Here is a 21,029-nt window from a genome sequence, read left to right as displayed (position 1 = left end):
CCCTCGAGCCTGCTCCGCCATTCAATAAGATCATGGCTGATCTGATCCTAACCGCCAATCCACTATCACAGAACCATCTCCTGAATCTAACAGAATTAGACACACGAAATAGGAGCAGGATCAGGCTACACGACCCCTGGGTCCGCTCCGCTACCCACAGGGCCATGACCGATCCGAACCTAGACTCATGTCCAAATTCCTGCCCGCTCCCCGTAACCCTTAATTCCCTTTTCTTCTAGGAAACTGTCTATTTCTGTTTTAAATTTATGTAATGATGTAGCTTCTACAGCTTTTTGGGGCAGCATATTCCATGGACCTACCACCCTCTGAGTGAAGTAGTTCCTCCTCATCTCAGTTTTGAAAGAGCAGCCCCTTATTCTAAGACTATGCCCCCTAGTTCTAGTTTCACCCATCATCGGGAACATCTTCCCCGCATCCACCCGATCCAACCCCTTCACAATCTTATATGTTTCAATAAGAACGCCTCTCATTCTTCTGAACTCCAATGAGTAGAGTCCCAATCTACTCAACCTCTCCTCATATGTCCATCCCCTCATCCCCGGGATTAACCGAGTGAACCTTCTTTGTACTGACTCGAGAGCAAGTATGTCCTTTCTTAAGTATGGACACCAAAACTGTACACAGTATTCCAGGTGCGGTCTCACCAACACCTTGTACAACTGAAGCAATACCTCCCTATTTTTATATTCTATCCCCCTAGCAATGAAAGCCAACATTCCATTGGCCTTCTTAATCACTTGCTGCACCTGCATACTAACCTTTTGAGTTTCGTGCACCAGGACCCCCAGATCCCTTTGTACTTCAGTACTTTCCAGTTTCTTGCCATTAAGATAACAACTTGCTCTACGATTTTTCCTGCCAAAGTGCATAACCTCACACTTTCCAGTATTGTATTCCATCTGCCAAATCTCTGCCCACTTACTTAGCCTGTCTATGTCCCCTTGCAGGTTTTTTATGTCCTCCTCACTCACTACTTTCCCTCCCATCTTAGTATCATCTGCAAACTTTGATATGTTACACTCGGCCCCCTCCTCCAAATTGTTAATATAGATTGTAAAGAGTTGGGGACCTAGCACTGACCCCTGCGGAACACCACTAGTTACTGATTGCCAGTCTGAGAATGAACCATTTATCCCAACTCTCTGCCTTCTGTTAGATAGCCAATCCTCTATCCATGCCAGAATATTACCCCCAATCCTGTGATTTTTTATCTTGAGCAATAATCTTTTGTGTGGCACCTTGTCAAATGCCTTTTGGAAGTCTAAATACACTACGTCCACTGGTTCCCCTTTATCCACCCTGTATGTTACTTCCTCAAAGAACTCCAGCAAATTTGTCAAACATGACTTCCCCTTCATAAAACCATGCTGACTTTGTCCTATTAAATTATGATTAACCAAATGTCCTGTTACTGTCACCTTAATAATGGACTCCAAAATTTTACCTACCACAGATGTTAGGCTAACCGGTCTATAGTTTCCAGCCTTCTGTCTACTGCCCTTTTTAAATAAGGGTGTTACATTAGCAGTTTTCCAGTCTGCCGGGACCTTTGCTGAGTCCAGGGAGTTTTGGAAAATTATTTCCAATGCATCCACAATCCCTACCGCCACTTCCCTCAAGACCCTAGGATGTAAGCCATCAGGTCCAGGTGATTTATCCGCCTTGAGTCCCATTATTTTACCGAGTACCACTTCCTTAGTGATTTTGATCGTGTTTAGCTCCTCCCCCCTTTAGCCCCCTGCTTGTCCAGTGTTGGGATATTCTTAGTGTCTTCTACTGTAAAGACTGATGTAAAATATTCATTCAGTGTTTTTGCCATCTCCATATTTCCCACCATTAATTTCCCGGTCTCATCCTCTAAGGGACCAACATTTACTTTAGCCACCCTTTTTCATTTTATATAACTATAAAAACTCTTACTATCTGTTTTTATATTTTTTGCTAATTTACTTTCATAACCTATCTTCCCTTTCTTAATCAATCTTTTTGTTATTTTTTGCTGTCTTTTAAAGTTTTCCCAATCCTCTATCCTCCCACTAGATTTGGCTACCTTATATGCCCTTGTTTTTAGTCGAATACTATCCTTAATTTCTTTACTTAGCCACGGATGGCTGTCTTTTCTTTTACACCCTTTTCTTCTCAGTGGAATATATATTTTTTGGAAGTTGTAAAATAACTCACTTTGATAAATAAACCTTGAAATGTGTTTTGAAATCTTCACCTTTGCCTGAGCCACAGTGACTGTGTTTATTGTGTGTGTGGAGCTTTGAGACATTTCTGAGAGATGTGGTCAGGTTCTGTTTAAATACTCGTCACTCTGAAACCGGGAAATCCATTTAAATAGAGGACGGCAATCCATCTTTAAGAGACTTGGCCCAGATTTATCTTGAAGGTGAGTTACTGATAATGCTGAATACAAATTGATTCACAGATTCCTGAACTCTGAGTGAGCTGGTCTGAAATGAACAGGAGCCTCTCCAAATGAGAAGATGTCCCTTTAATTCATTCCCAGGTATTTTACCTTGAGTGTAAAGTTCAGAACAATTTATCTTTAAAGGTCAATTGGATTGTGACGTCTGTATAATAATTGAACCCATCTCCAAACCGCAGATTGCTAATCTGGTGTAGAAATGTGACATTCCCAGATCTCCCAAATCCCTTCAGTGAGTCTGCACACACTTTCCAAGATATCCACACATCACTTCACATTATTGCTAAACACACTGGAGCCCAATAAATAACTCATATCCAGAAATCTCTCCACGGTGTTTTACTGAAATGATCACCGAGTGATTAAATCTCATTGAGAGATCGACCAATCATTTTGAGATGTTTTGAGAGGAGTTCCAGATCTTTCTCTATGATTGGCCTTTGTGCTGAAGTTGCCTGACTGTGAATCAGAACCAGTGATGTGTGTGTGGATCTAAGGGGCGATGCCAGTGGGGAGATATTCATGCCGGGGACAGGGCTCAGAGTTAATGCTACTCCCCGTACCCCCGATTCCCCACCACACCCTCCCTGGACTCGGGTCCCCAACCCTCCGGGATCGGCCTGGAGTCTCCGGGAATTCAAGATTCATCAGGACCTCCCAAAGCACCTCACAGTCAATGAGATAAATGTGAAGTGTAGTCACTGTTATAATGTAGGAAACGCGGCAGGCAATTTGCAGACAGCAAGAACTAATAAAAGTAACGAGATAACTGACCAGATAATCTGTGTTAGTGATGCTGGTTGAGGGATAAATATTGGCCAGGACACTGGGGAGAACTCCACTGTTCCACTTCAAAATTGTTCTGTGAGACCCTTTGAGGGAAAACGGAGAATCGGTTTAACATCTCACCCAAAGGACGGAGGGACAGTACTGAGTGAGCGCTGCACTGTTGGAGGAGCAGTACTGAGGGAGCGCCGCACTGTCGGAGGGGCAGTACAGAGGGAGCGCTGCACTGTCGGAGGGGCAGTACTGAGGGAGTGTTGCACTGTCGGAGGGGCAGTACTGAGGGAACTATGCACTGTCGGAGGGGCAGTACTGAGGGAGCGCTGCACTGTCCGAGGGGCAGTACTGAGGGAGTGTTGCACTGTCGGAGGGGCAGTACTGAGGGAACAATGCACTGTCGGAGGGGCAGTACTGGGGGAGCACCGCACTGTCGGAGGGGCAGTACTGAGGGAGCGCTGCACTGTCGGAGGGGCAGTACTGAGGGAGCGTTGCACTGTCGGAGGGGCAGTACTGAGGGAGCGCTGCACTGTCGGAGGGGCAGTATTGAGGGAGTGCTGCACTGTCGGAGGGGCAGTACTGAGGGAGTGCTGCACTGTCGGAGGGGCAGTACTGAGGGAGTGTTGCACTGTCGGAGTGGTAGTACTGAGGGAGCGCTGCACTGTCGGAGGGGCAGTACTGAGGGAGCACTGCAGTGTCGGAGGGGCGGTACTGAGGGAGCGCCGCACTGTCGGAGGGTCAGTACTGAGTGAGTGCTGCACTGTCGGAGGGGCAGTACTGAGGAAGCGTTGCATTGGCCCGTCCGCCCTCTCATGTCATTGGAAAAGTGCTTTACAGCCAATTCAATACTTTTGAAGTGTCGTCACTGTTGCAACGTAGGAAAAGCGGCAGCGAATTTCCACACAGTGAGATCCCACAAGCTGCATTGATTGCCAACGTGGCCACCCCAGTGCTGCCCCTTTCCCCCCTCCCTGATCCCCTCCCCCTGAACCCTCCTACACCCAGTGTGGAGCTGGATCCGGAGCCCAGGACTCTTGCAGCAGGAACTTTTATTGTTGTCCAGTGTAAAGCGACGAGTCCTTTGCCGGATCTCAGGACACTTTCCCGAGCCGCAAACTTCGATTCTTTGATGCAGCAAATTGCAGTTCCAGAGAAATCTGTGCACAGGAAAATCACACAAAGAAAATGTTGTGATTGGCCCATCGCCGGGAGTCCCACAGTGACAGATATATTCACCAACACAAACCGCTCTTCATACAACAACCACATCGCACCTTGTGGGATTGCAAGAAAATCACTGCATCTTAATCCAAAAGTTCAATAAACGCACTAACGCTCCGATCGCTGCCCAGGACCATTCCCACAGGGGACTGATGCGGCCCCCGTGGAGAGACCAGGATAGGAGCCGGATTTCAGAAGGAGGGGGTTGGAGGAAGCGATTACACAAAAACCCAGCGACCAGGGTCACACAGCATCGCTCACTGAAGCCCAGGCTGTAGGTCGCTCGAAGCCCCCCCTCACATTCCCTCAGGTCACGATGCACCGACAGAGAGGCCTGGTCCCCACTCAGCAACCCCTCAGAGAGAGAGAGAAAGGGAGGGAGGGGGGGAGAGGGAGGGAGGGAGAGAGAGGGAGGGAGAGGAAGGGAGGGAGAGGGAGGGAGGGAGGGTGGGGGAGAGAGTAAGAGAGTGAGGGGGAAGAGAGATTGAGGAAGCAGGAGGGAGGGAGTAAAGGAGGGTGAGTGAATGAGCGAGAGAGTGCTGCACTGTCGGAGGGACAGTACTGAGGGAGCGCTGCACTGTCAGAGGGGCAGTACTGAGGGAACGCTGCACTGTCGGAGGGGCAGTACTGAGGGAGTGCTGCACTGTCGGAGGTGCCGTCTTTCGGATGAGACCTTAAACCGAGGCCCCGTCTGCTCTCTCAGGTGGATGAAAAAGATCCCAGCACACTATTTGGAAGAAGAGCAGGGGAGTTCTCCCCGGAGTCCTGGACAATATTTATTCCTCCACCAACATCAGTAAAACAGATTGTCTGCTGATTCTCACATTGCTGTTTGCTGTAAAGTTCTTCATTGTCTGTGAAGCGCTTTGGGACGTCCTGAGGGGGTGAAAGGCTCTGTAGAAATCCAAGTCCTTTCTTTCTTTCTTTGTCCCAAAGCTGGACATGGGCCGAGCGGCTGGCGATTGCAGAATGAATATTAGCAGCTGCCTCGGGCCCGCGGGGAGTCAGAGAGTCCAGTCCCCACTGACTGCCCATTCCTTCCGGGCTCTCAGATCCAGTCGGGCTGGGTGGGTGGCTGGGCTCCGGCCTCGGCTCCAGTTTGCCTTTCCCGGGGGGTCGGGGGAGGGGAGCGTGTTCTAACGGCGACGCAGTAAAGGCTGGATTCTCCTGCGCTCTTCGCACCTTCCCGTGAGCGGCCATGGCGCTGGAAGCGGGTCAGAGCGGCGGGCGGCCGTTAGCGGAGGTTAGCAGCGCAGTCAGCGACAGCAGCAGCCGGTGTAAGGTGGGCTCCCGCGGGGATTGGGAGACGCACCCTCCCGCTTCCTCCCCGCATTGGCCTTTCTCACACAGGAGCCCGGTGTAGGGAGCGAGGCACCGACACCTCCCATTGTCCTCACACACTCCTCCGTTCTGACACCGTGTCAGCAAGTTATCGCACACGCCCGCTGCAAGAGGCCAGAGAAAAGAAAGATCAGCTCATTGACCATCTCCCCACCTTACAGATTGGTTCAACTCTCGCCGCTCCCAGGCTCTCACTGTCACAACAACATTTTATTAGAGAAACCTCTCGAAACCCAGAATATAATAAAGAATAGTCAGCCCGGATTGTAAAAGGGAACACGAAGAGGTGAGGAAAGAAGTGAAGAAACAATTAGGAAAGAGGAACTCCAAATTTTCACAGAATATCAAAAGCAACAGTAAAGTATTCTCCAGACACATAAATAACAAAATGAAAATCAGGATCGGGATCGGGCCACTGAGGGATACACACGATAAACTGACAGGTAATGACAGCGAAATGGCAGCAATATTGAATCATGACTTTGCCTCGGTGTTTCCCAGGGAGATTAACATGGTGGACATGACACTAGAGGAATAGAGCAAAAAAGATAGAAAGACATTGAAGATGGAAAGGGGGAGATAATTGATAAACTGATCAAACTCAGAGAGGATAAAACCCCTGGTCCGGGTGGATTGTATCCGTGCATATTAAAAGAGGTTAGGGAAGAGATAGCAGGGGCACTGTTACATATATATAAAGATTCATTAGAAAAGGGAACAGTGCCAGAGGACTGGCGGACAGCTGATGTGATTCCTAGATTTAAAGTGGGAGATAGAACAAGTCCAGGGAACTGTAGACCAATTAGCTTATCGTTGGTGGTGGGAAAGATTCTTACTCAAAGATGTAATAGAAAACCATCTAGAATCTGAAAATATAATGAAGATTAGTCAGCAAGGATTCCAAAAGGGAAGGTCATGCTTGACCAGGCCTATTGAATTATTTGAAGAAGTAACAGAAAGGGTAGACAAGGGTAATGTAGTAGATGTAATATTTTTGGATTTTCAAAAGGCCGTGGATAAAGTATCGTGTAGTAGAGTCTTGACTAAGGTCAGAGCATGCGGAGTCAGGGGAGAAGTAGCAGAATGGATAGCAAGCTGGCTACAAAACAAAAAACAGAATTAAAGGTAATTACTCAGACTGGCAAAAGCTGGGAAGTGGTGTTCCAGAAGGATCGGTGCTGGGACCACTGTTGTTCACTATTTACAGAACCGATTTGGACTCGGGAATCGGAAGTATATTTTTAGAATTTGTGGATGACACCAGATTGTGGGGGTGTAGTTAATACAGAGAATGACTGCGACAAAATACAGGAAAACATGAATAAACTCGTAGAATGGGCGAGTAAATGGCCAATGAATTTCAATATCGGTAAGAGTGCTGTAGATTCTATTTAACAACAACTTGCATTATATAGCGCCTTTGACATAGTAAAACATCCCAAGGTGCTTCACAGGAGCGTAAATAAGAGAAAAGTTGGCGCAGAGCCACATAAGGAGCCAATGTAGCTCAGCGAGCACAGGGGAGATGTGTGAATGGGAATAAATTAATGATTAAATACCTAATGTGAGACTGAGGATTAAAGTCTGTGTCCAATTATTGTGGCCAATTCTGGGCACCACACTTTAGGAAGGATGTCAAGGCCTTGGAGAGGGTGCAGATGAGATTTACTAGAATGGTGCCAGGGATGAGGGACTTCAGTTATGTGGAGAGACTGGAGAAGCTGGGATTGTTCTCCTTAAAGCAGAGAAGGTTAAAGGGAGATTTGATAGAAGTGTTCAAAATTATGTTGAGTTTTGATCGAGTAAATAAGGAGAAACTGTTTCCAGTGGCAGGAGGGTTGGTAACCAGAGGACACAGAGTGAAGGGAATTGGCAAAAGAACCAGAGGGGAGATGAGGAGAATGTTTTTACAGCGAGTTGTTGTGATCTGGAATGCGCTGCCTGAAAGGGCGGTGGAAGCAGATTCAATCGGAACTTTCAAAAGGGAATTGGAGAAATACTTGAAAAGGGAAACAAGGAAAGATTTGCCGGGCTGTGGGGAAAGAGCAGGGAGTGGGACTAATTGGAGAGCTCTTTCAAAGAGCCGGCACAGGCACGATGGGCCGAATGGCCTCCTCCTGTGCTGTGAGATTCTATGAAACGTCCCTCACTGAACTCCAGACCTCCCTTTGTGAGGAGCTGTGCCACTAATTGTGTGGCGGGTGATGGGAGGGTCCAGGAGGGTTCACTCACTAAAAGCCTCTGTGATTCTCCCCACGGTATCTCTGCTATCGGACACTCTGCTGACCCTGACACACAGAAGTGATGTTAAACTTGTATCGAACCTTGGTTAGACCGCACTTGGAGCACTCTGCACAGTTCTGGTCTCCATATTATAAAAAGGATATAGAGGCACTGGAGAAGGTGCAAAATAAGATTCACACGGATGATCCCAGAACTGCGAGGTTATAACTATCAGGAAAGACTGAACAGGCTGGGGCTCTTTTCTCCAGAAAAGAGAAGATTGAGGGGGGACCTGATCGAGGTCTTTAAGATTATGAAGGGGTTTGATTGGGTAGACGTAGAGAAGATGTTTCCATTTGTGGGGAGTCGAAAACTAGGGGCGATAAATATAAGATAGTCACTAATAAATCCCATCGGTAATTCAGGAGAACCTTCTTTACCCAGAGAGTGGGGAGAATGTGGAACTCGCTCCCACAGGGAGTGGTTGAGGAGAATAGCACAGATGTATTGAAGGGGAAGCTGGATAAACACATGAGGGAGAAGGGAATAGAAGGATATGGTGATAGGGTGAGATGAGGAAGGACGGGAGGAGGCTCGAGTGGAGCAGGAACACCGGCACGGACCAGTTGGGCTAAAAGCTCGTGGACAGGTACAAAAACTAATGAGAAAGGCTGATGGAATGTTGTCCTTTCTCTCGGGGGCTGGAACACAAAGGGGAGGAAGTTATGTTCCAGCTGCACAGAGCTCTGGATAGACTGCATCTGGACACTGTGTTCAGCTGTAGACTGCAGGAAGATATCAATAAATTGGTCAGGTGGGCAGAACAGTGGCAAATGGAATTCAATCCAGAGAAGTGTGAGTTAATGCATTTGGGGAGGGCTAACAAGGAAAGGGAATACACGTTAAATGGTAGGACACTGAGTAGTGCAGAGGAACAAAGGGATCTTGGAGTGCATGTCCACAGATCACTGAGGGTAGCAGGCCACGTATATAAGGTGGTTAAGAAGGCATACGGAATGCTTGCCTTTATTAGCCGTGGCATAGAATACAAGAGCAGCGGGGTTATGCTTCAACTGTATAAAACACTGGTTAGGCCTCAGCTAGAGTACTGCGTGCAGTTCTGGTCACCACATTACAGGAAAGATGTGATTGCACTAGAGAGGGTACAGAGGAGATTTACAAGGATGTTGCCGGGAGTAGAGAATCTTAGCTATGAGGAAAGACTGGATAGGCTGGGTCTGTTTTCCTTGGAACAGAGGAGGCTGAGGGGAGACCTTATTGAGGTGTATAAAATTATGAGGGGCATAGATAAAGTGGATAGAAAGGACCTATTTCCCTTAGCAGAGGGGTCAAAAACCAGGGGGCACAGATTTAAAGTAATTGGTGGAAGGTTTAGAGGGGATTGGAGGGGAAATTTCTTCACCCAGAGGGTTGTGGGGGTCTGGAACTCACTGCCTGAAAGGGTGGTAGAGGCAGGAACCCGAACCACATTTAAAAAGTACCTGGATGTGCACTTGGGATGTTCTAACCTGCAGGGCTATGGACCAAGAGCTGGGAAGTGGGATTAGGCTGGATAGCTCTCTGTTGGCCGGCGTGGACACGATGGGCCGAATGGCCTCCTTCCGTGCTGTAACTTTCTATGATTCTATGAGTTCAGGGCCCGACCCTCAGGAAGGATAGACTGGCCTTGGAGGGGGAGCGGCCCAGATTCACCAGACTGACACCGGGGCTAAAAGGGTTAAATTCTGAGGCCAGGCTGCACAGACTGGGCTTGTATTCCCCTGAGTTAAAGGGTGATCTAATCGAGGTGTTTAAGATGATTAAAGGAGTTGATTGGGTCGATAGAGAGAAACTATTTCCTCTGGTGGGGGGAGTCCAGAACAAGGGGGCAGAACCTTAAAATTAGAGCCAGGCCGTTCAGGGGTGATGTCAGGAAGCACTTCTTCACACAAAGGGCAGTGGGAATCTGGAACTCTCTCCCCCAGAGAGCTGTTGAGGCTGGGCGTCAATTGGAAATTTCAGAACTGAGATTGATGGATTTTTGTTGGGGAAGGGCATTAAGGGTTACGGAACCAAGGCGGGTTGATTGAGTTACGATACAGATCAGCCCTGATCGAACTGGATGGTGGAACCAGCTCGCAGGGCTGAATGGCCTCCTCCTGTTTCTATGTTCCTATGAATGGCCTGTTTCTGTGCTGTACATTCTGTGTAATTCTGTGTGGTCGTTTACCGAGATTACAAACAAAATACAAATTCCTGAAAAACAATGGAGACAGGGAGGCAACGATTATATCGGCAAAACACAGGGCTTTCGATTCACCTCAACAAAGCAAGGGCCAGGCCTTGTGCACCAGTCGCTGAAGGTAAGCATGCAGGTGCAGCAGGTGGTGAAGAAGGCAAATGGTATGTTGGCCTTCATAGCAAAATGGTTTGAGTACAGGAGCAAGGATGTCCTGCTGCAGTTGTACAGGGCCTTGGTGAGACCACACCTTGAGTACTGTGTGCAGTTTTGGTCACCTTATCTGAGGGAGGATGTTCTTGCCATGGAGGGAGTGCAGCGAAGGTTCACCAGACTGATACCTGGGATGGCAGGAATGACGCATGAGGAGAGATTGGGTCGATTGGGCTTATACTCGCTGGAGTTTAGAAGAATGAGAGGGGACCTCATCGAAACTTAGAAAATTCTGACAGGTCTGGACAAACTAGATGCAGGAAGGATGTTCCCGATGGTCGGAGAGTCCAGAACCAGGGGTCACAGTCTAAGGATAAGAGGTAAGCCATTTAGGACAGAGATGAGGAAGAATTTCTTCACCCAGAGAGTGGTGAACCTGTGGAATTCTCTACCACAGAAGGCAGTAGAGGCCAATTCATTAAATATATTCAAGAAGGAGTTGGATATATTTCTTAAGGCTAAAGGGATCAAGGGATATGGGGAGAAAGCAGGGACAGGGTACTGAATTTGGATGATCAGCCATGATCGCATTAAATGGCGGAGCAGGCTCGAGGGGCCGAATGGCCTACTCCTGCTCCTATCTCCTATGTTTTTATGTTTCTATGAGGAAAGACTGGATAGGCTGGGTCTGTTTTCCTTGGAACAGAGGAAGCTAAGGGTCGACCTTATTGAGGTGTATAAAATTATGAGGGGCATAGATAAAGTGGATAGAAAGGACATATTTCCCTTATCGCTAGGGAAAGACTAGACCAGGCCTCATCGCTAGGGAAAGGCTGGGCCAGGCCCCATCGCTAGGGAAAGGCTGGACCAGGCCTCATCGCTAGGGAAAGCCTGGACCAGGCCTCATCGCTAGGGAAAGGCTGGACCAGGCCCCATCGCTAGGGAAAGGCTGTGTTGGGGCCTAGTCGCTGGGGAAAGGGGAGTTGATTTCCGACACCCTTTTGCTCAGCCCTATCGAAGGTATTTTCTTTGTTTCTTTATCTTGTTTCAGGCTGAAAGCAGAAGGGTGAAGGAAGGAGGCGAGAGCGGAGATTGTAACAGGAACTGACCGAGGCAAACGTTGTGGTGGTCCAGCTGTGCTGAAGGGTTTCGGTGGAAGCCCAGCCGGCATAACTGGCAGTGTCGCCCTCTAGTGTTGTGCTTACAGCTCACGCAAATGGCGGTGGAGAGCAGCTCGAGGTAACTGCACCGGTTCGAGTGGCCAAAGCATTCGCAGTCTTGCAAGGAAAAGACAGGGAGTGTAGACGGCACGTAGACAGGACGTAGATGGGTCGCAGACTGCGAGAGGGTCACATGCTGCAGGAATGAGAGGTGGGGAGGAAATGGCTGGAATGGGAGGGAGGGAACACTGAGGCTTTTAGCAGTGAGGGGAGAACATCAGACTCCCGGCTAGTTACGGTTTGCAGTGTATCAGGCAGATGGCAATGGATGGTCCCAGTCCCGGGTTTATAGAGTCCTGTGCCGGGTTTTATACAGTACTGCCAAGTTAGGGGCCTTTCAGCCGTGGCTCAGTGGGCAGCACTCTCGCCTCGGAGTCAGAAGGTCGTGGGTTCAAGTCCCACTGCAGAGACTCGAGCCCATAATCCAGACGGACACTAATGCAGTACTGAGGGATCGCCGCACTGTCGGAGGGGCAGTACTGAGGGAGTGCTGCACTGTCGGAGGGGCAGTACTGAGGGAGTGCTGCACTGTCGGAGGGGCATTACTGAGGGAGCGCTGCACTGTCGGAGGGGCAGTACTGAGGGAGTGCTGCACTGTCGGAGGGGCAGTACTGAGGGATCGCCGCACTGTCAGAGGGGCAGTACTGAGGGAGTGCTGCACTGTCAGACAGGCAGTACTGAGGGAGTGCTGCACTGTCGGAGGGGCAGTACTGAGGGAGTGCTGCACTGTCGGAGGGGCATTACTGAGGGAGCGCTGCACTGTCGGAGGGGCAGTACTGAGGGAGCGCTGCACTGTCAGAGGGGCAGTACTGAGCGACTGCTGCACTGTCGGAGGGACAGCACTGAGGGAGTGCTGCACTGTCGGAGGGGCAGTACTGAGGGAGTGCTGCACTGTCGGAGGGGCAGTACTGAGGGAGTGCTGCACTGTCGGAGGGGCAGTACTGAGGGAGTGCTGCACTGTCGGAGGGGCATTACTGAGGGAGCGCTGCATTGTCGGAGGGTAAGTATTGAGGGAGCGCTGCACTGTCAGAGGGGAAGTACTGAGGGAGTGCTGCACTGTCAGAGGGGCAGTACTGAGGGAATGCTGCACTGTCGGAGGGGCAGTACTGAGGGAGCGCTGCACTGTCGGAGGGGCAGTACTGAGGGAGTGCTGCACTGTCGGAGGGGCAGTACTGAGGGTGTGCCGCACTGTCGGAGGGGAAGTACTGAGGGAGCGCTGCACTGTCAGAGGGGCAGTACTGAGGGAGTGCTGCACTGTCAGAGGGGCAGTACTGAGGGAGTGCCGCATTGTCGGAGGGGAAGTACTGAGGGAGCGCTGCACTGTCAGAGGGGCAGTATTGAGGGAGCACTGCACTGTCGGAGGGGCAGTATTGAGGGAGCACTGCACTGTCGGAGGGGCAGTACTGAGGGAGCGCTGCACTGTTGGAGGGGCAGTACTGAGGGAGTGCTGCACTGTCAGAGGGGCAGTACTGAGGGAGTGCCGCATTGTCGGAGGGGAAGTACTGAGGGAGTGCTGCACTGTTGGAGGGGCAGTACTGAGGGAATGCTGCACTGTCGGAGGGGCAGTACTGAGGGAGTGCTGCACTGTCGGAGGGGCAGTACTGAGGGAGTGCTGCGCTGTCGGAGGAGCATTACGGAGGTAGCGCTGCACTGTCGGAGGGGCAGTACTGATGGAGCACTGCACTGTCAGAGGGGCAGCACTGAGGGAGAGCTGCTCTGTCGGAGGGGCAGTACTGAGGGAGTGCTGCACTGTGGGAGCGGAAGTACTGAGTGAGTGCTGCACTCTCGGAGGGGCAGTTCTGAGGGAGTGCTGCACTGTCGGAGGGGCAGTACTGAGGGAGAGCTGCTCTGTCGGAGGGGCAGTACTGAGGGAGCGCTGCACTGTCGGAGGGGCAGTACTGAGCGAACACTATATGAGAGCTGCTACCCTGCTCTGGGTTCACGACGTCTCGTGATGAGATTCTTGACCATTGGAAGTTCTTATGGCTGGAGGAGGTTACAGAGACAGGGAGGAGTGAGACCATGGAGGGATTTGAACGTGAGGATGAGAATTATAAATTGGAGGTGTTGCTGGACCGGGAGCCAATGTCGACTCAATCAGTCGCTTCTCCGGGTCTACTCACTGCCTGTGTTGTAGCTCGAAGCGGATCGATCACTAATTAGTGGGAATCTGGTCCGCGGAGCCGATGATTTAATGGGGTGAGGCCGGTGACGGGCTGTTATTATGGGATTTCGGTACATTCGAGTAGGTTGAGGGTTTGAAAGGCAAACTGTGTAATGCAGGATGTGACTGAGTCTCCCTGTTATTATTCAGCGTGACTCAATCCAGCAACAACACGCTCAGTAATTCAGCACAAAATGGAGATTCATCGCCAGACATTAGAACTAGTTTATCTTTAGTTCACTTCGTGTCGGTGAGGGAGGTTTGAGTGTCTGTTTCTTCCTGTAGGTTCTGGCTGTCCCTGGGCAGGAAAGGGGCAGGTTTGGGGTCAAAGTGTAACGTTTCATAGATGCCCAAAGTGCCCCAGTCCCCCAGTCCCGGTCAGTGTGGGGAGTTATGGTCACTCCTGGTCAGTGTGGGGAGTTATGGTTACTCCCGGTCAGTATGGGGAGTTATGGTCACTCCCGGTCAGTATGGGGAGTTACGGTCACTCCCGGTCAGTATGGGGAGTTATGGTCACTCCCGGTCAGTATGGGGAGTTATGGTCACTCCCGGTCAGTATGGGGAGTTACAGTCACTCCCGGTCAGTATGGGGAGTTATGGTCACTCCCGGTCAGTATGGGGAGTTATGGTCACTCGCGGTCAGTATGGGGAGTTACAGTCACTCGCGGTCAGGGTGGGGAGTTATGGTCACTCCCGGTCAGTGTGGGGAGTTATGGTCACTCCTGGTCAGTGTGGGGAGTTATGGTCACTCCTGGTCAGTATGAGAGTTACGGTCACTCCTGGTCAGTATGGGGAGTTACAGTCACTCCCGGTCAGTATGGGGAGTTACGGTCACTCCCAGTCAGTATGGGGAGTTATGGTCACTCCCGGTCAGTATGGGGAATTATGGTCACTCCCGGTCAGTGTGGGGAGTTATAGTCACTCTGCTCCTGGCCAGTGTGGGGAGTTATGGTCACTCCCGGTCAGTGTGGGGCGTTATGGTCACTCCCGGTCAGTGTGGGGCGTTATGGTCACTCCCGGTCAGTGTGGGGCGTTATGGTCACTCCCGGTCAGTGTGGGGAGTTATGGTCACTCCCGGTCAGTGTGGGGAGTTATGGTCACTCCCGGTCAGTGTGGGGAGTTACAGTCACTCCCGGTCAGTGTGGGGAGTTATGGTCACTCCCGGTCAGTGTGGGGAGTTATGGTCACTCCCGGTCAGTGTGGGGAGTTACAGTCACTCCCGGTCAGTGTGGGGAGTTATGGTCACTCTGCTCCCGGTCAGTCTGGGGCTGGTTTGGGGGTTTAATGTGACGGATGGTTTGGAATGACATGGACAGTGTGCGAAGGGTTAAATAAACGGGAACGAGTTGATGCAAAATCCGGGAACAAAGGGGAACAGATTGAGGCCGAGACACTCACCCAGCTCCCATTCCTGTATCTGGGATAACGGGATTACAACAGGTCCCCATAGATACAGCAACAAGCAGACTCCTGATCCCAGCCCCCTCTCACACTCGGACCCTGCTCACACTCAGACCCTGCTCACACTCAGCCCCTGCTCACACCCACACATGTTCACACTCAGCCCCTGCTCACACCTACACCTGCTCAAACCTACACCTGCTGACACCTACAACTGCTCACACCTACACATGTTCACACTCAGACCTTGCTCACACCTACATCTGCTCACACTCAGACCCTGCTCACACTCAGGCCCTGCTCACACCTACACCTGCTCACACCTATACTTGCTCACACTCAGAACCTGTTCACACCTACACCTGTTCACACCTATACCTGCTCACACTCAGCCCCTGCTCACACCTACACCTGCTCACACTCAGACCCTGCTCACGCCTACACCTGCTCACACTCAGACCCTGCTCACACCTACACCTGTTCACACTCAGACCCTGCTCACACCTACACCTGTTCACACTCAGCCCGTTCACACCTACATCTGTTCACACTCAATCCCTTTTCATGCCTACACCTGTTCACACTCAGCCCCTGTTCACACCTACACCTGTTCACATGCAGTCCCTGTTCACAACTACACCTGCTCACACTCAGCCCCTTTTCACACTCCGCCCCTGTTCACACCTACACCTGTTCACGCTCAGGCCCTGTTCACAACTGCACCTGTTCACACTCGGCCCCTGCTCACACCTACACCTGTTCAGTCAGCCCCTGTTCACACTCAGCCCCATGTTCACACCTACACTGGTTCACACTCAGCCTCTGTTCACACTCAGCCCCTGTTCACACCTACACCTGTTCACACTCAGCCCCTGCTCACACCTACACCTGTTCCTCGGTCATAAGAACATAAGAAGTAGGAGCAGGAGTAGGCCATACGGCCCCTCGGGCCTGCTCCGCCATTCAATAGGATCATGGCTGATCCGAACCTAGACTCACGTCCACTTCCCTGCCCGCTCCCCGTAACACCGAATTCCCTTATCAGCTAGGAAACTGTCTATCTCCGTTTTAAATTTATTTAATGTCGCAGCTTCCACAGCTCTCTGAGGTAGCAAATTCCATAGATTTACTACCCTCTGAGTGAAGAAGTTTCTCCTCATCTCAGTTTTGAAACGGCAGCCCCTTATTCTAAGATTATGCCCCCTAGTTCTAGTCTCACCCATCAGTGGAAACATCCTCCCCGCATCCACCCGATCAAGCCCCCTCACAATCTTATATGTTTCGATAAGATCGCCTCTCATTCTTCTGAATTCCAATGAGTAGAGGCCCAACCTACTCAACCTTTCCTCATACGTCAACCCCCTCATCTCTGGAATCAACCGAGTGAACCTTCTCTGAACCGCCTCGAGAGCAAGTATATCTTTTCTTAAATATAGAAACCAAAACTGTATGCAGTATTCCAGGTGTGGCCTCACCAGTACCCTGTATAACTGAAGCAAGACTTCCCTGTTTTTATACTCCATCCCCCTTGCCAATAAAAGCCAAGATTCCATTGGCCTTCCTGATCACCTGCTGTACCTGCATACTAACCTTCTGTGTTTCATGCACCAGGACCCCCAGATCCCTTTGTACTGTAGCACTTTGCAGTTTCTCTCCATTTAGATAATAACTTGCTCTTTGATTTTTTCTGCCAAAGTGCATAACCTCACACTTTCCAACATTATATTCCATCTGCCAAATTTCTGCCCACTCACTTAGCCTGTCTATGTCCTTTTGCAGGTTTTTTATGTCCTCCTCACTCACTGCTTTCCCTCCCATCTTTGTATCGTCGGCAAACTTGGATATGTTGCACTTGGTCCCCTCCTCCAAATCGTTAATATAGATTGTAAAGAGTTGGGGTCCCAGCACTGACCCCTGCGGAACATCACTAGTTACTGATTGCCAACCCGAGAATGAACCATTTATCCCAACTCTCTGTTTTCTGTTAGATAGCCAATCTTCCACCCATGCCAGTATATTACCCCCAGTCCCGTGATTTTTTTATCTTGTGCAGTAATCTTTTGTGTGGCACCTTGTCAAATGCCTTTTGGAAGTCCAAATACACCACATCCACTGGTTCCCCTTTATCCACCCTGTTTGTTACATCCTCAAAGAATTCGAGCAAATTTGTCAAACATGACTTCCCCTTCATAAAACCATGCTGACTCTGTCCGATTAAATTATGCTTATCCAAATGTCCTGTTACTGCTTCCTTAATAATGGACTCCAACATTTTACCAACCACAGATGTTAGGCTAACTGGTCTATAGTTTCCAGCCTTTTGTCTACCTCCCTTTTTAAATAAGGGCGTTACATTAGCAGTTTTCCAATCTGCTGGGACCGTTCCTGAATACAGGGAGTTTTGGAAAATTACCACCAATGCATCCGCAATCCCTACCGCTATTTCTCTCAAGACTCTAGGATGTAAGCCATCAGGTCCAGGGGATTTATCTGCCTTAAGTCCCATTATCTTACCGAGTACCATCTCCTTAGTGATTTTAATTGAGTTTAGCTCCTCCCCCCCTATAGCCCCCTGTTTGTCCAGTGTTGGGATATTTATGTGTCCTCTACTGTAAAGACTGATACCAAATATTTGTTCAGCGTTTTTGCCATCTCCATGTTCCCCACTACTAATTTCCTGGTCTCGTCCTCTAAGGGACCAACATTCACTTTAGCCACCCTTTTTCTTTTTATATAACTGTAGAAACTCTTGCTATCTGTTTTTATATTTTTTGCTAGTTTACTTTCATAATCTATCTTCCCTTTCTTAATTAATCTTTTAGTTATTCTTTGCTGGCTTTTAAATGCTTCCCAATCTTCTATCCTCCCCCTAGATTTGGCTACTTTATATGCCCTTGTTTTCAGTCGGATACTATCCTTTATTACTTTACTTAGCCACGGATGGCTGTCTTTTCTTTTATGCCCCTTTTTCCTCAGTGGAATATATTTTTCTTGAAAGTTGTGAAATATCTCCTTGAATGTACACCACTGCTCATGTACCGGCTTACACCTTAATCTATTTTCCCAGTCCACTTTAGTCAACTCTGCTCTCATACCTTCATAGTCTCCTTTATTTAAGCATAGTACGCTGGTTTGAGATCCAACTCTCTCACCTTCCAACTGAATTTGGAATTGAACCATGTTATGGTCACTCATTCCAAGGGGATCCTTTACTAGGACATTTTTTATTAATCCTGTCTCATTACACAGGACCAGATCCAAGATTGCCTGCCCCCTGGTTGGTTCAGTAACATACTGCTCAAGGAACCCGTCCTTAATGCACTCTATGAACTCTTCCTCAAGGCTGCCCTGCCCAATTTGATTCGTCCAGTCAATATGAAAGTTAAAATCCCCCATGATTATAGCTGTTCCCTTATTACAAGCCCCAACTATTTCCTGATTTATACTCCGACCAATAGAGTTGCAACTGTTAGGACACCTATAGACAATGCCCACTAGTGACTTTTTCCCCTTATTACTCCTTATCTCCACCCAAACTGTTTCACTATCCTGATCCTTTGACCCAATATCATTTCTCACTATTGCAGTGATTCCGTCCTTTATTAACATAGCCACCCCACCTCCCTTTCCTTCCTGTCTGTCCTTCCTAATTGTCAAATACCCCTGGATGTTTAGTTCCCAGTCATGGTCACCTTGTAGCCATGTTTCTGTAATGACCACCAGATCATACCCATGTGTAGTTATTTGTACCGTCAACTCGTCTATTTTGTTACGAATGCTGCGTGCATTCAGATAAAGAACTTTTAAATACGTTTTGTGACAATTTATTCCTGCTTTTACCCCGTTTACTACTTTAACTTTATCTTTATACATTCTGTCCCTTCCTGACACGCTCTGGTTTTTAATTCCCCCACTGCTACCTTGCTCTATTGCCTTCTCCGCTGACATTTTTATTTTTTGCTCTCTTGAAACCTCCCCCCCACTAATTAGTTTAAAGCCCTCTCTACAGCCCTAGTTATTCGATTCGCCAGGAATCTAGTCCCAGCACAGGCCAAGTGGAGTCCGTCCCAACGGAACAGCTCTCTCCTGTCCCAGTACTGGTGCCAGTGTCCCAAGAAGCAAAACCCATTTCTCCCACACCAGTCTTTGAGCCATGCATTTAACTCTCTGATTTTATTTACCCTAGCCAAATTTGCTCGTGGCTCAGGTAGTAATCCAGAGATTATTACTCTTGTGGTTCTGTTTTTTAATTTGGCCCCTAGCTGCTCGTACTCCCTCAGCAGAACCTCTTTCCTTGTCCTATCTATGTCGTTGGTACCAACATGGACCACGACAACTGGATCCTCCCCCTCCCACTCTAAGTTTCTCTCCAGCCCAGAGGAGATGTCCTTAACCCTGGCACCGGGCAGGCAACACAGCCTTTGGGACTCTCGCTCTCGGCTGCATGTCAATGAGCGATGAGGGAGGTTTGAGGGGAAGGGTTTGTTCCAGATACTGAAATGGGCTCTGGGTCAGCAGGTCACAGGTCAGAGAGCGTAGGTCCTACTTACGGCCACTCGCGACGGTGTCAGGGAGGCCTGGAGAGGGAAACAGAAACAAAGAGAGTTAGAGAGACGTCTGATTAACAATCTGTCTCCATAAACACACTAATCCAACCCATCACATGGAGTGTTGATGAGATGGACCTCACTCAAACTCAGGAACAATGAAGTGATGGGGATTGGTGGGCTGCATCCTCTGAGCACTCACACCAGCCCTGGGTCACACCAGCTAGATTTGCTAAAGAGCTGATGGAAGGTGAGCCTGAGGTTAGTCTGTGGCTCCGTTCCCACTCCGTGTGATTAGTGTGTAAGTCCACAGGGTTAATAGGTAAGGGTGTCAGTCGTCACACAGACCCCTCGCTCACTGCCCAGTCCTGTCATCTGGAATGCGCTGCCTGAAAGGGCGGTGGAAGCAGATTCAATAGGAACTTTTAAAAGGGAATTGGACAAATACTGGAAGGAAATATTTGCAGGGCTGTGGGGAAAGAGCAGGGAGTGGGACTAATTGGAGAGCTTGTCTCTCTCTTTATTTCCTTCTCTTACTTTCTGTCTTTTTCTTACTTTATCTCTCTCTCCTACCCTTTTTCTATCTCCCTGTTTTTTCTCACTTTCTGTTTCTTGTTTCTTTACCTTCTCTTTCGCTCTTTCCTTATCTTTCTTTCTCTGTTTCTCTTTTTCACTCTCCCCCTCCCTCACCCTCTCTCTCTCCTCCCTCTCCCCTCTCTCTCTCCCCCTCTCTCTCTCTCTCTCCCTCTCTCTCCCCCTCTCTCTCTCTCTCTCCCCACCCCCCTCTCCCCCCTCTCTCAGTGGGCTGTGGGCCTTTTCCCTGGGTCTGGACAATCTCCCGCTGGGATCTCTCTTCCCACATTAACACAATCACAACCATCCATTGGGTTGTATTTTGGAGTCGATGCGTTGCGGGGAGTTGGGCTGAGAATGAAATCTGAAGCGATCTTGCGCCGGCACTGGGCCTGGCCGGGAAGCTCGGGTTACTCACACACATTGACCGTCCCTTTGGGGATTGGGAGGTACGAGCCCGCTCTCCACGCTCCGCCTTGAAAGCCTTTCTTGCATCTCCCGCAGTCCGGCCCCGTCGTGTTGTGCTCGCACTCGCAACTCAGCTTCCCCTTCTCCAAGATACAGTTGTTGGCGTGAAGATTGCACTTACACCTGGCAAAAAACAAGGGCAGCTGCTTTCAAATGGGCTGAGCAGCTGGGTTAGACTCGCGACTCTCCGCTCCGGGACTCCGCTCTCCCTTTCCCAGCTCAGCTCTCCCGACACCAACACTTTCTG

General features: G+C 49.5%; 1 protein-coding gene across 1 annotated transcript in view; it reads right to left on the bottom strand.

Moving 5' to 3' along the window:
* Nucleotides 1–5,190: 5,190 nt before the first annotated feature.
* The window catches only part of LOC147122445 (netrin-G1-like), a 188,089-nt gene continuing 172,250 nt past the window's right edge, over nt 5,191–21,029 (bottom strand). The window contains exons 3-5 of the mRNA XM_085983600.1: nt 20,733–20,905; nt 19,745–19,771; nt 5,191–5,898 (exon numbers count right to left, since the gene is read on the bottom strand). Coding sequence (XP_085839726.1) covers nt 5,669–5,898; nt 19,745–19,771; nt 20,733–20,905 — 430 coding nt within the window. The 3' untranslated portion in view covers nt 5,191–5,668. The remainder of the gene's footprint in view (nt 5,899–19,744; nt 19,772–20,732; nt 20,906–21,029) is intronic.

The sequence above is a fragment of the Somniosus microcephalus genome, chromosome 3 (assembly GCF_052327205.1).
Source record: "Somniosus microcephalus isolate GS21.2 chromosome 3, FLI_Smic_1.0, whole genome shotgun sequence".
Classification (NCBI taxonomy): Eukaryota; Metazoa; Chordata; class Chondrichthyes; order Squaliformes; family Somniosidae; genus Somniosus; species Somniosus microcephalus.
Note: the sequence above shows the minus strand (reverse complement) of the source record. Positions and strands in the feature narration are given on the sequence as shown.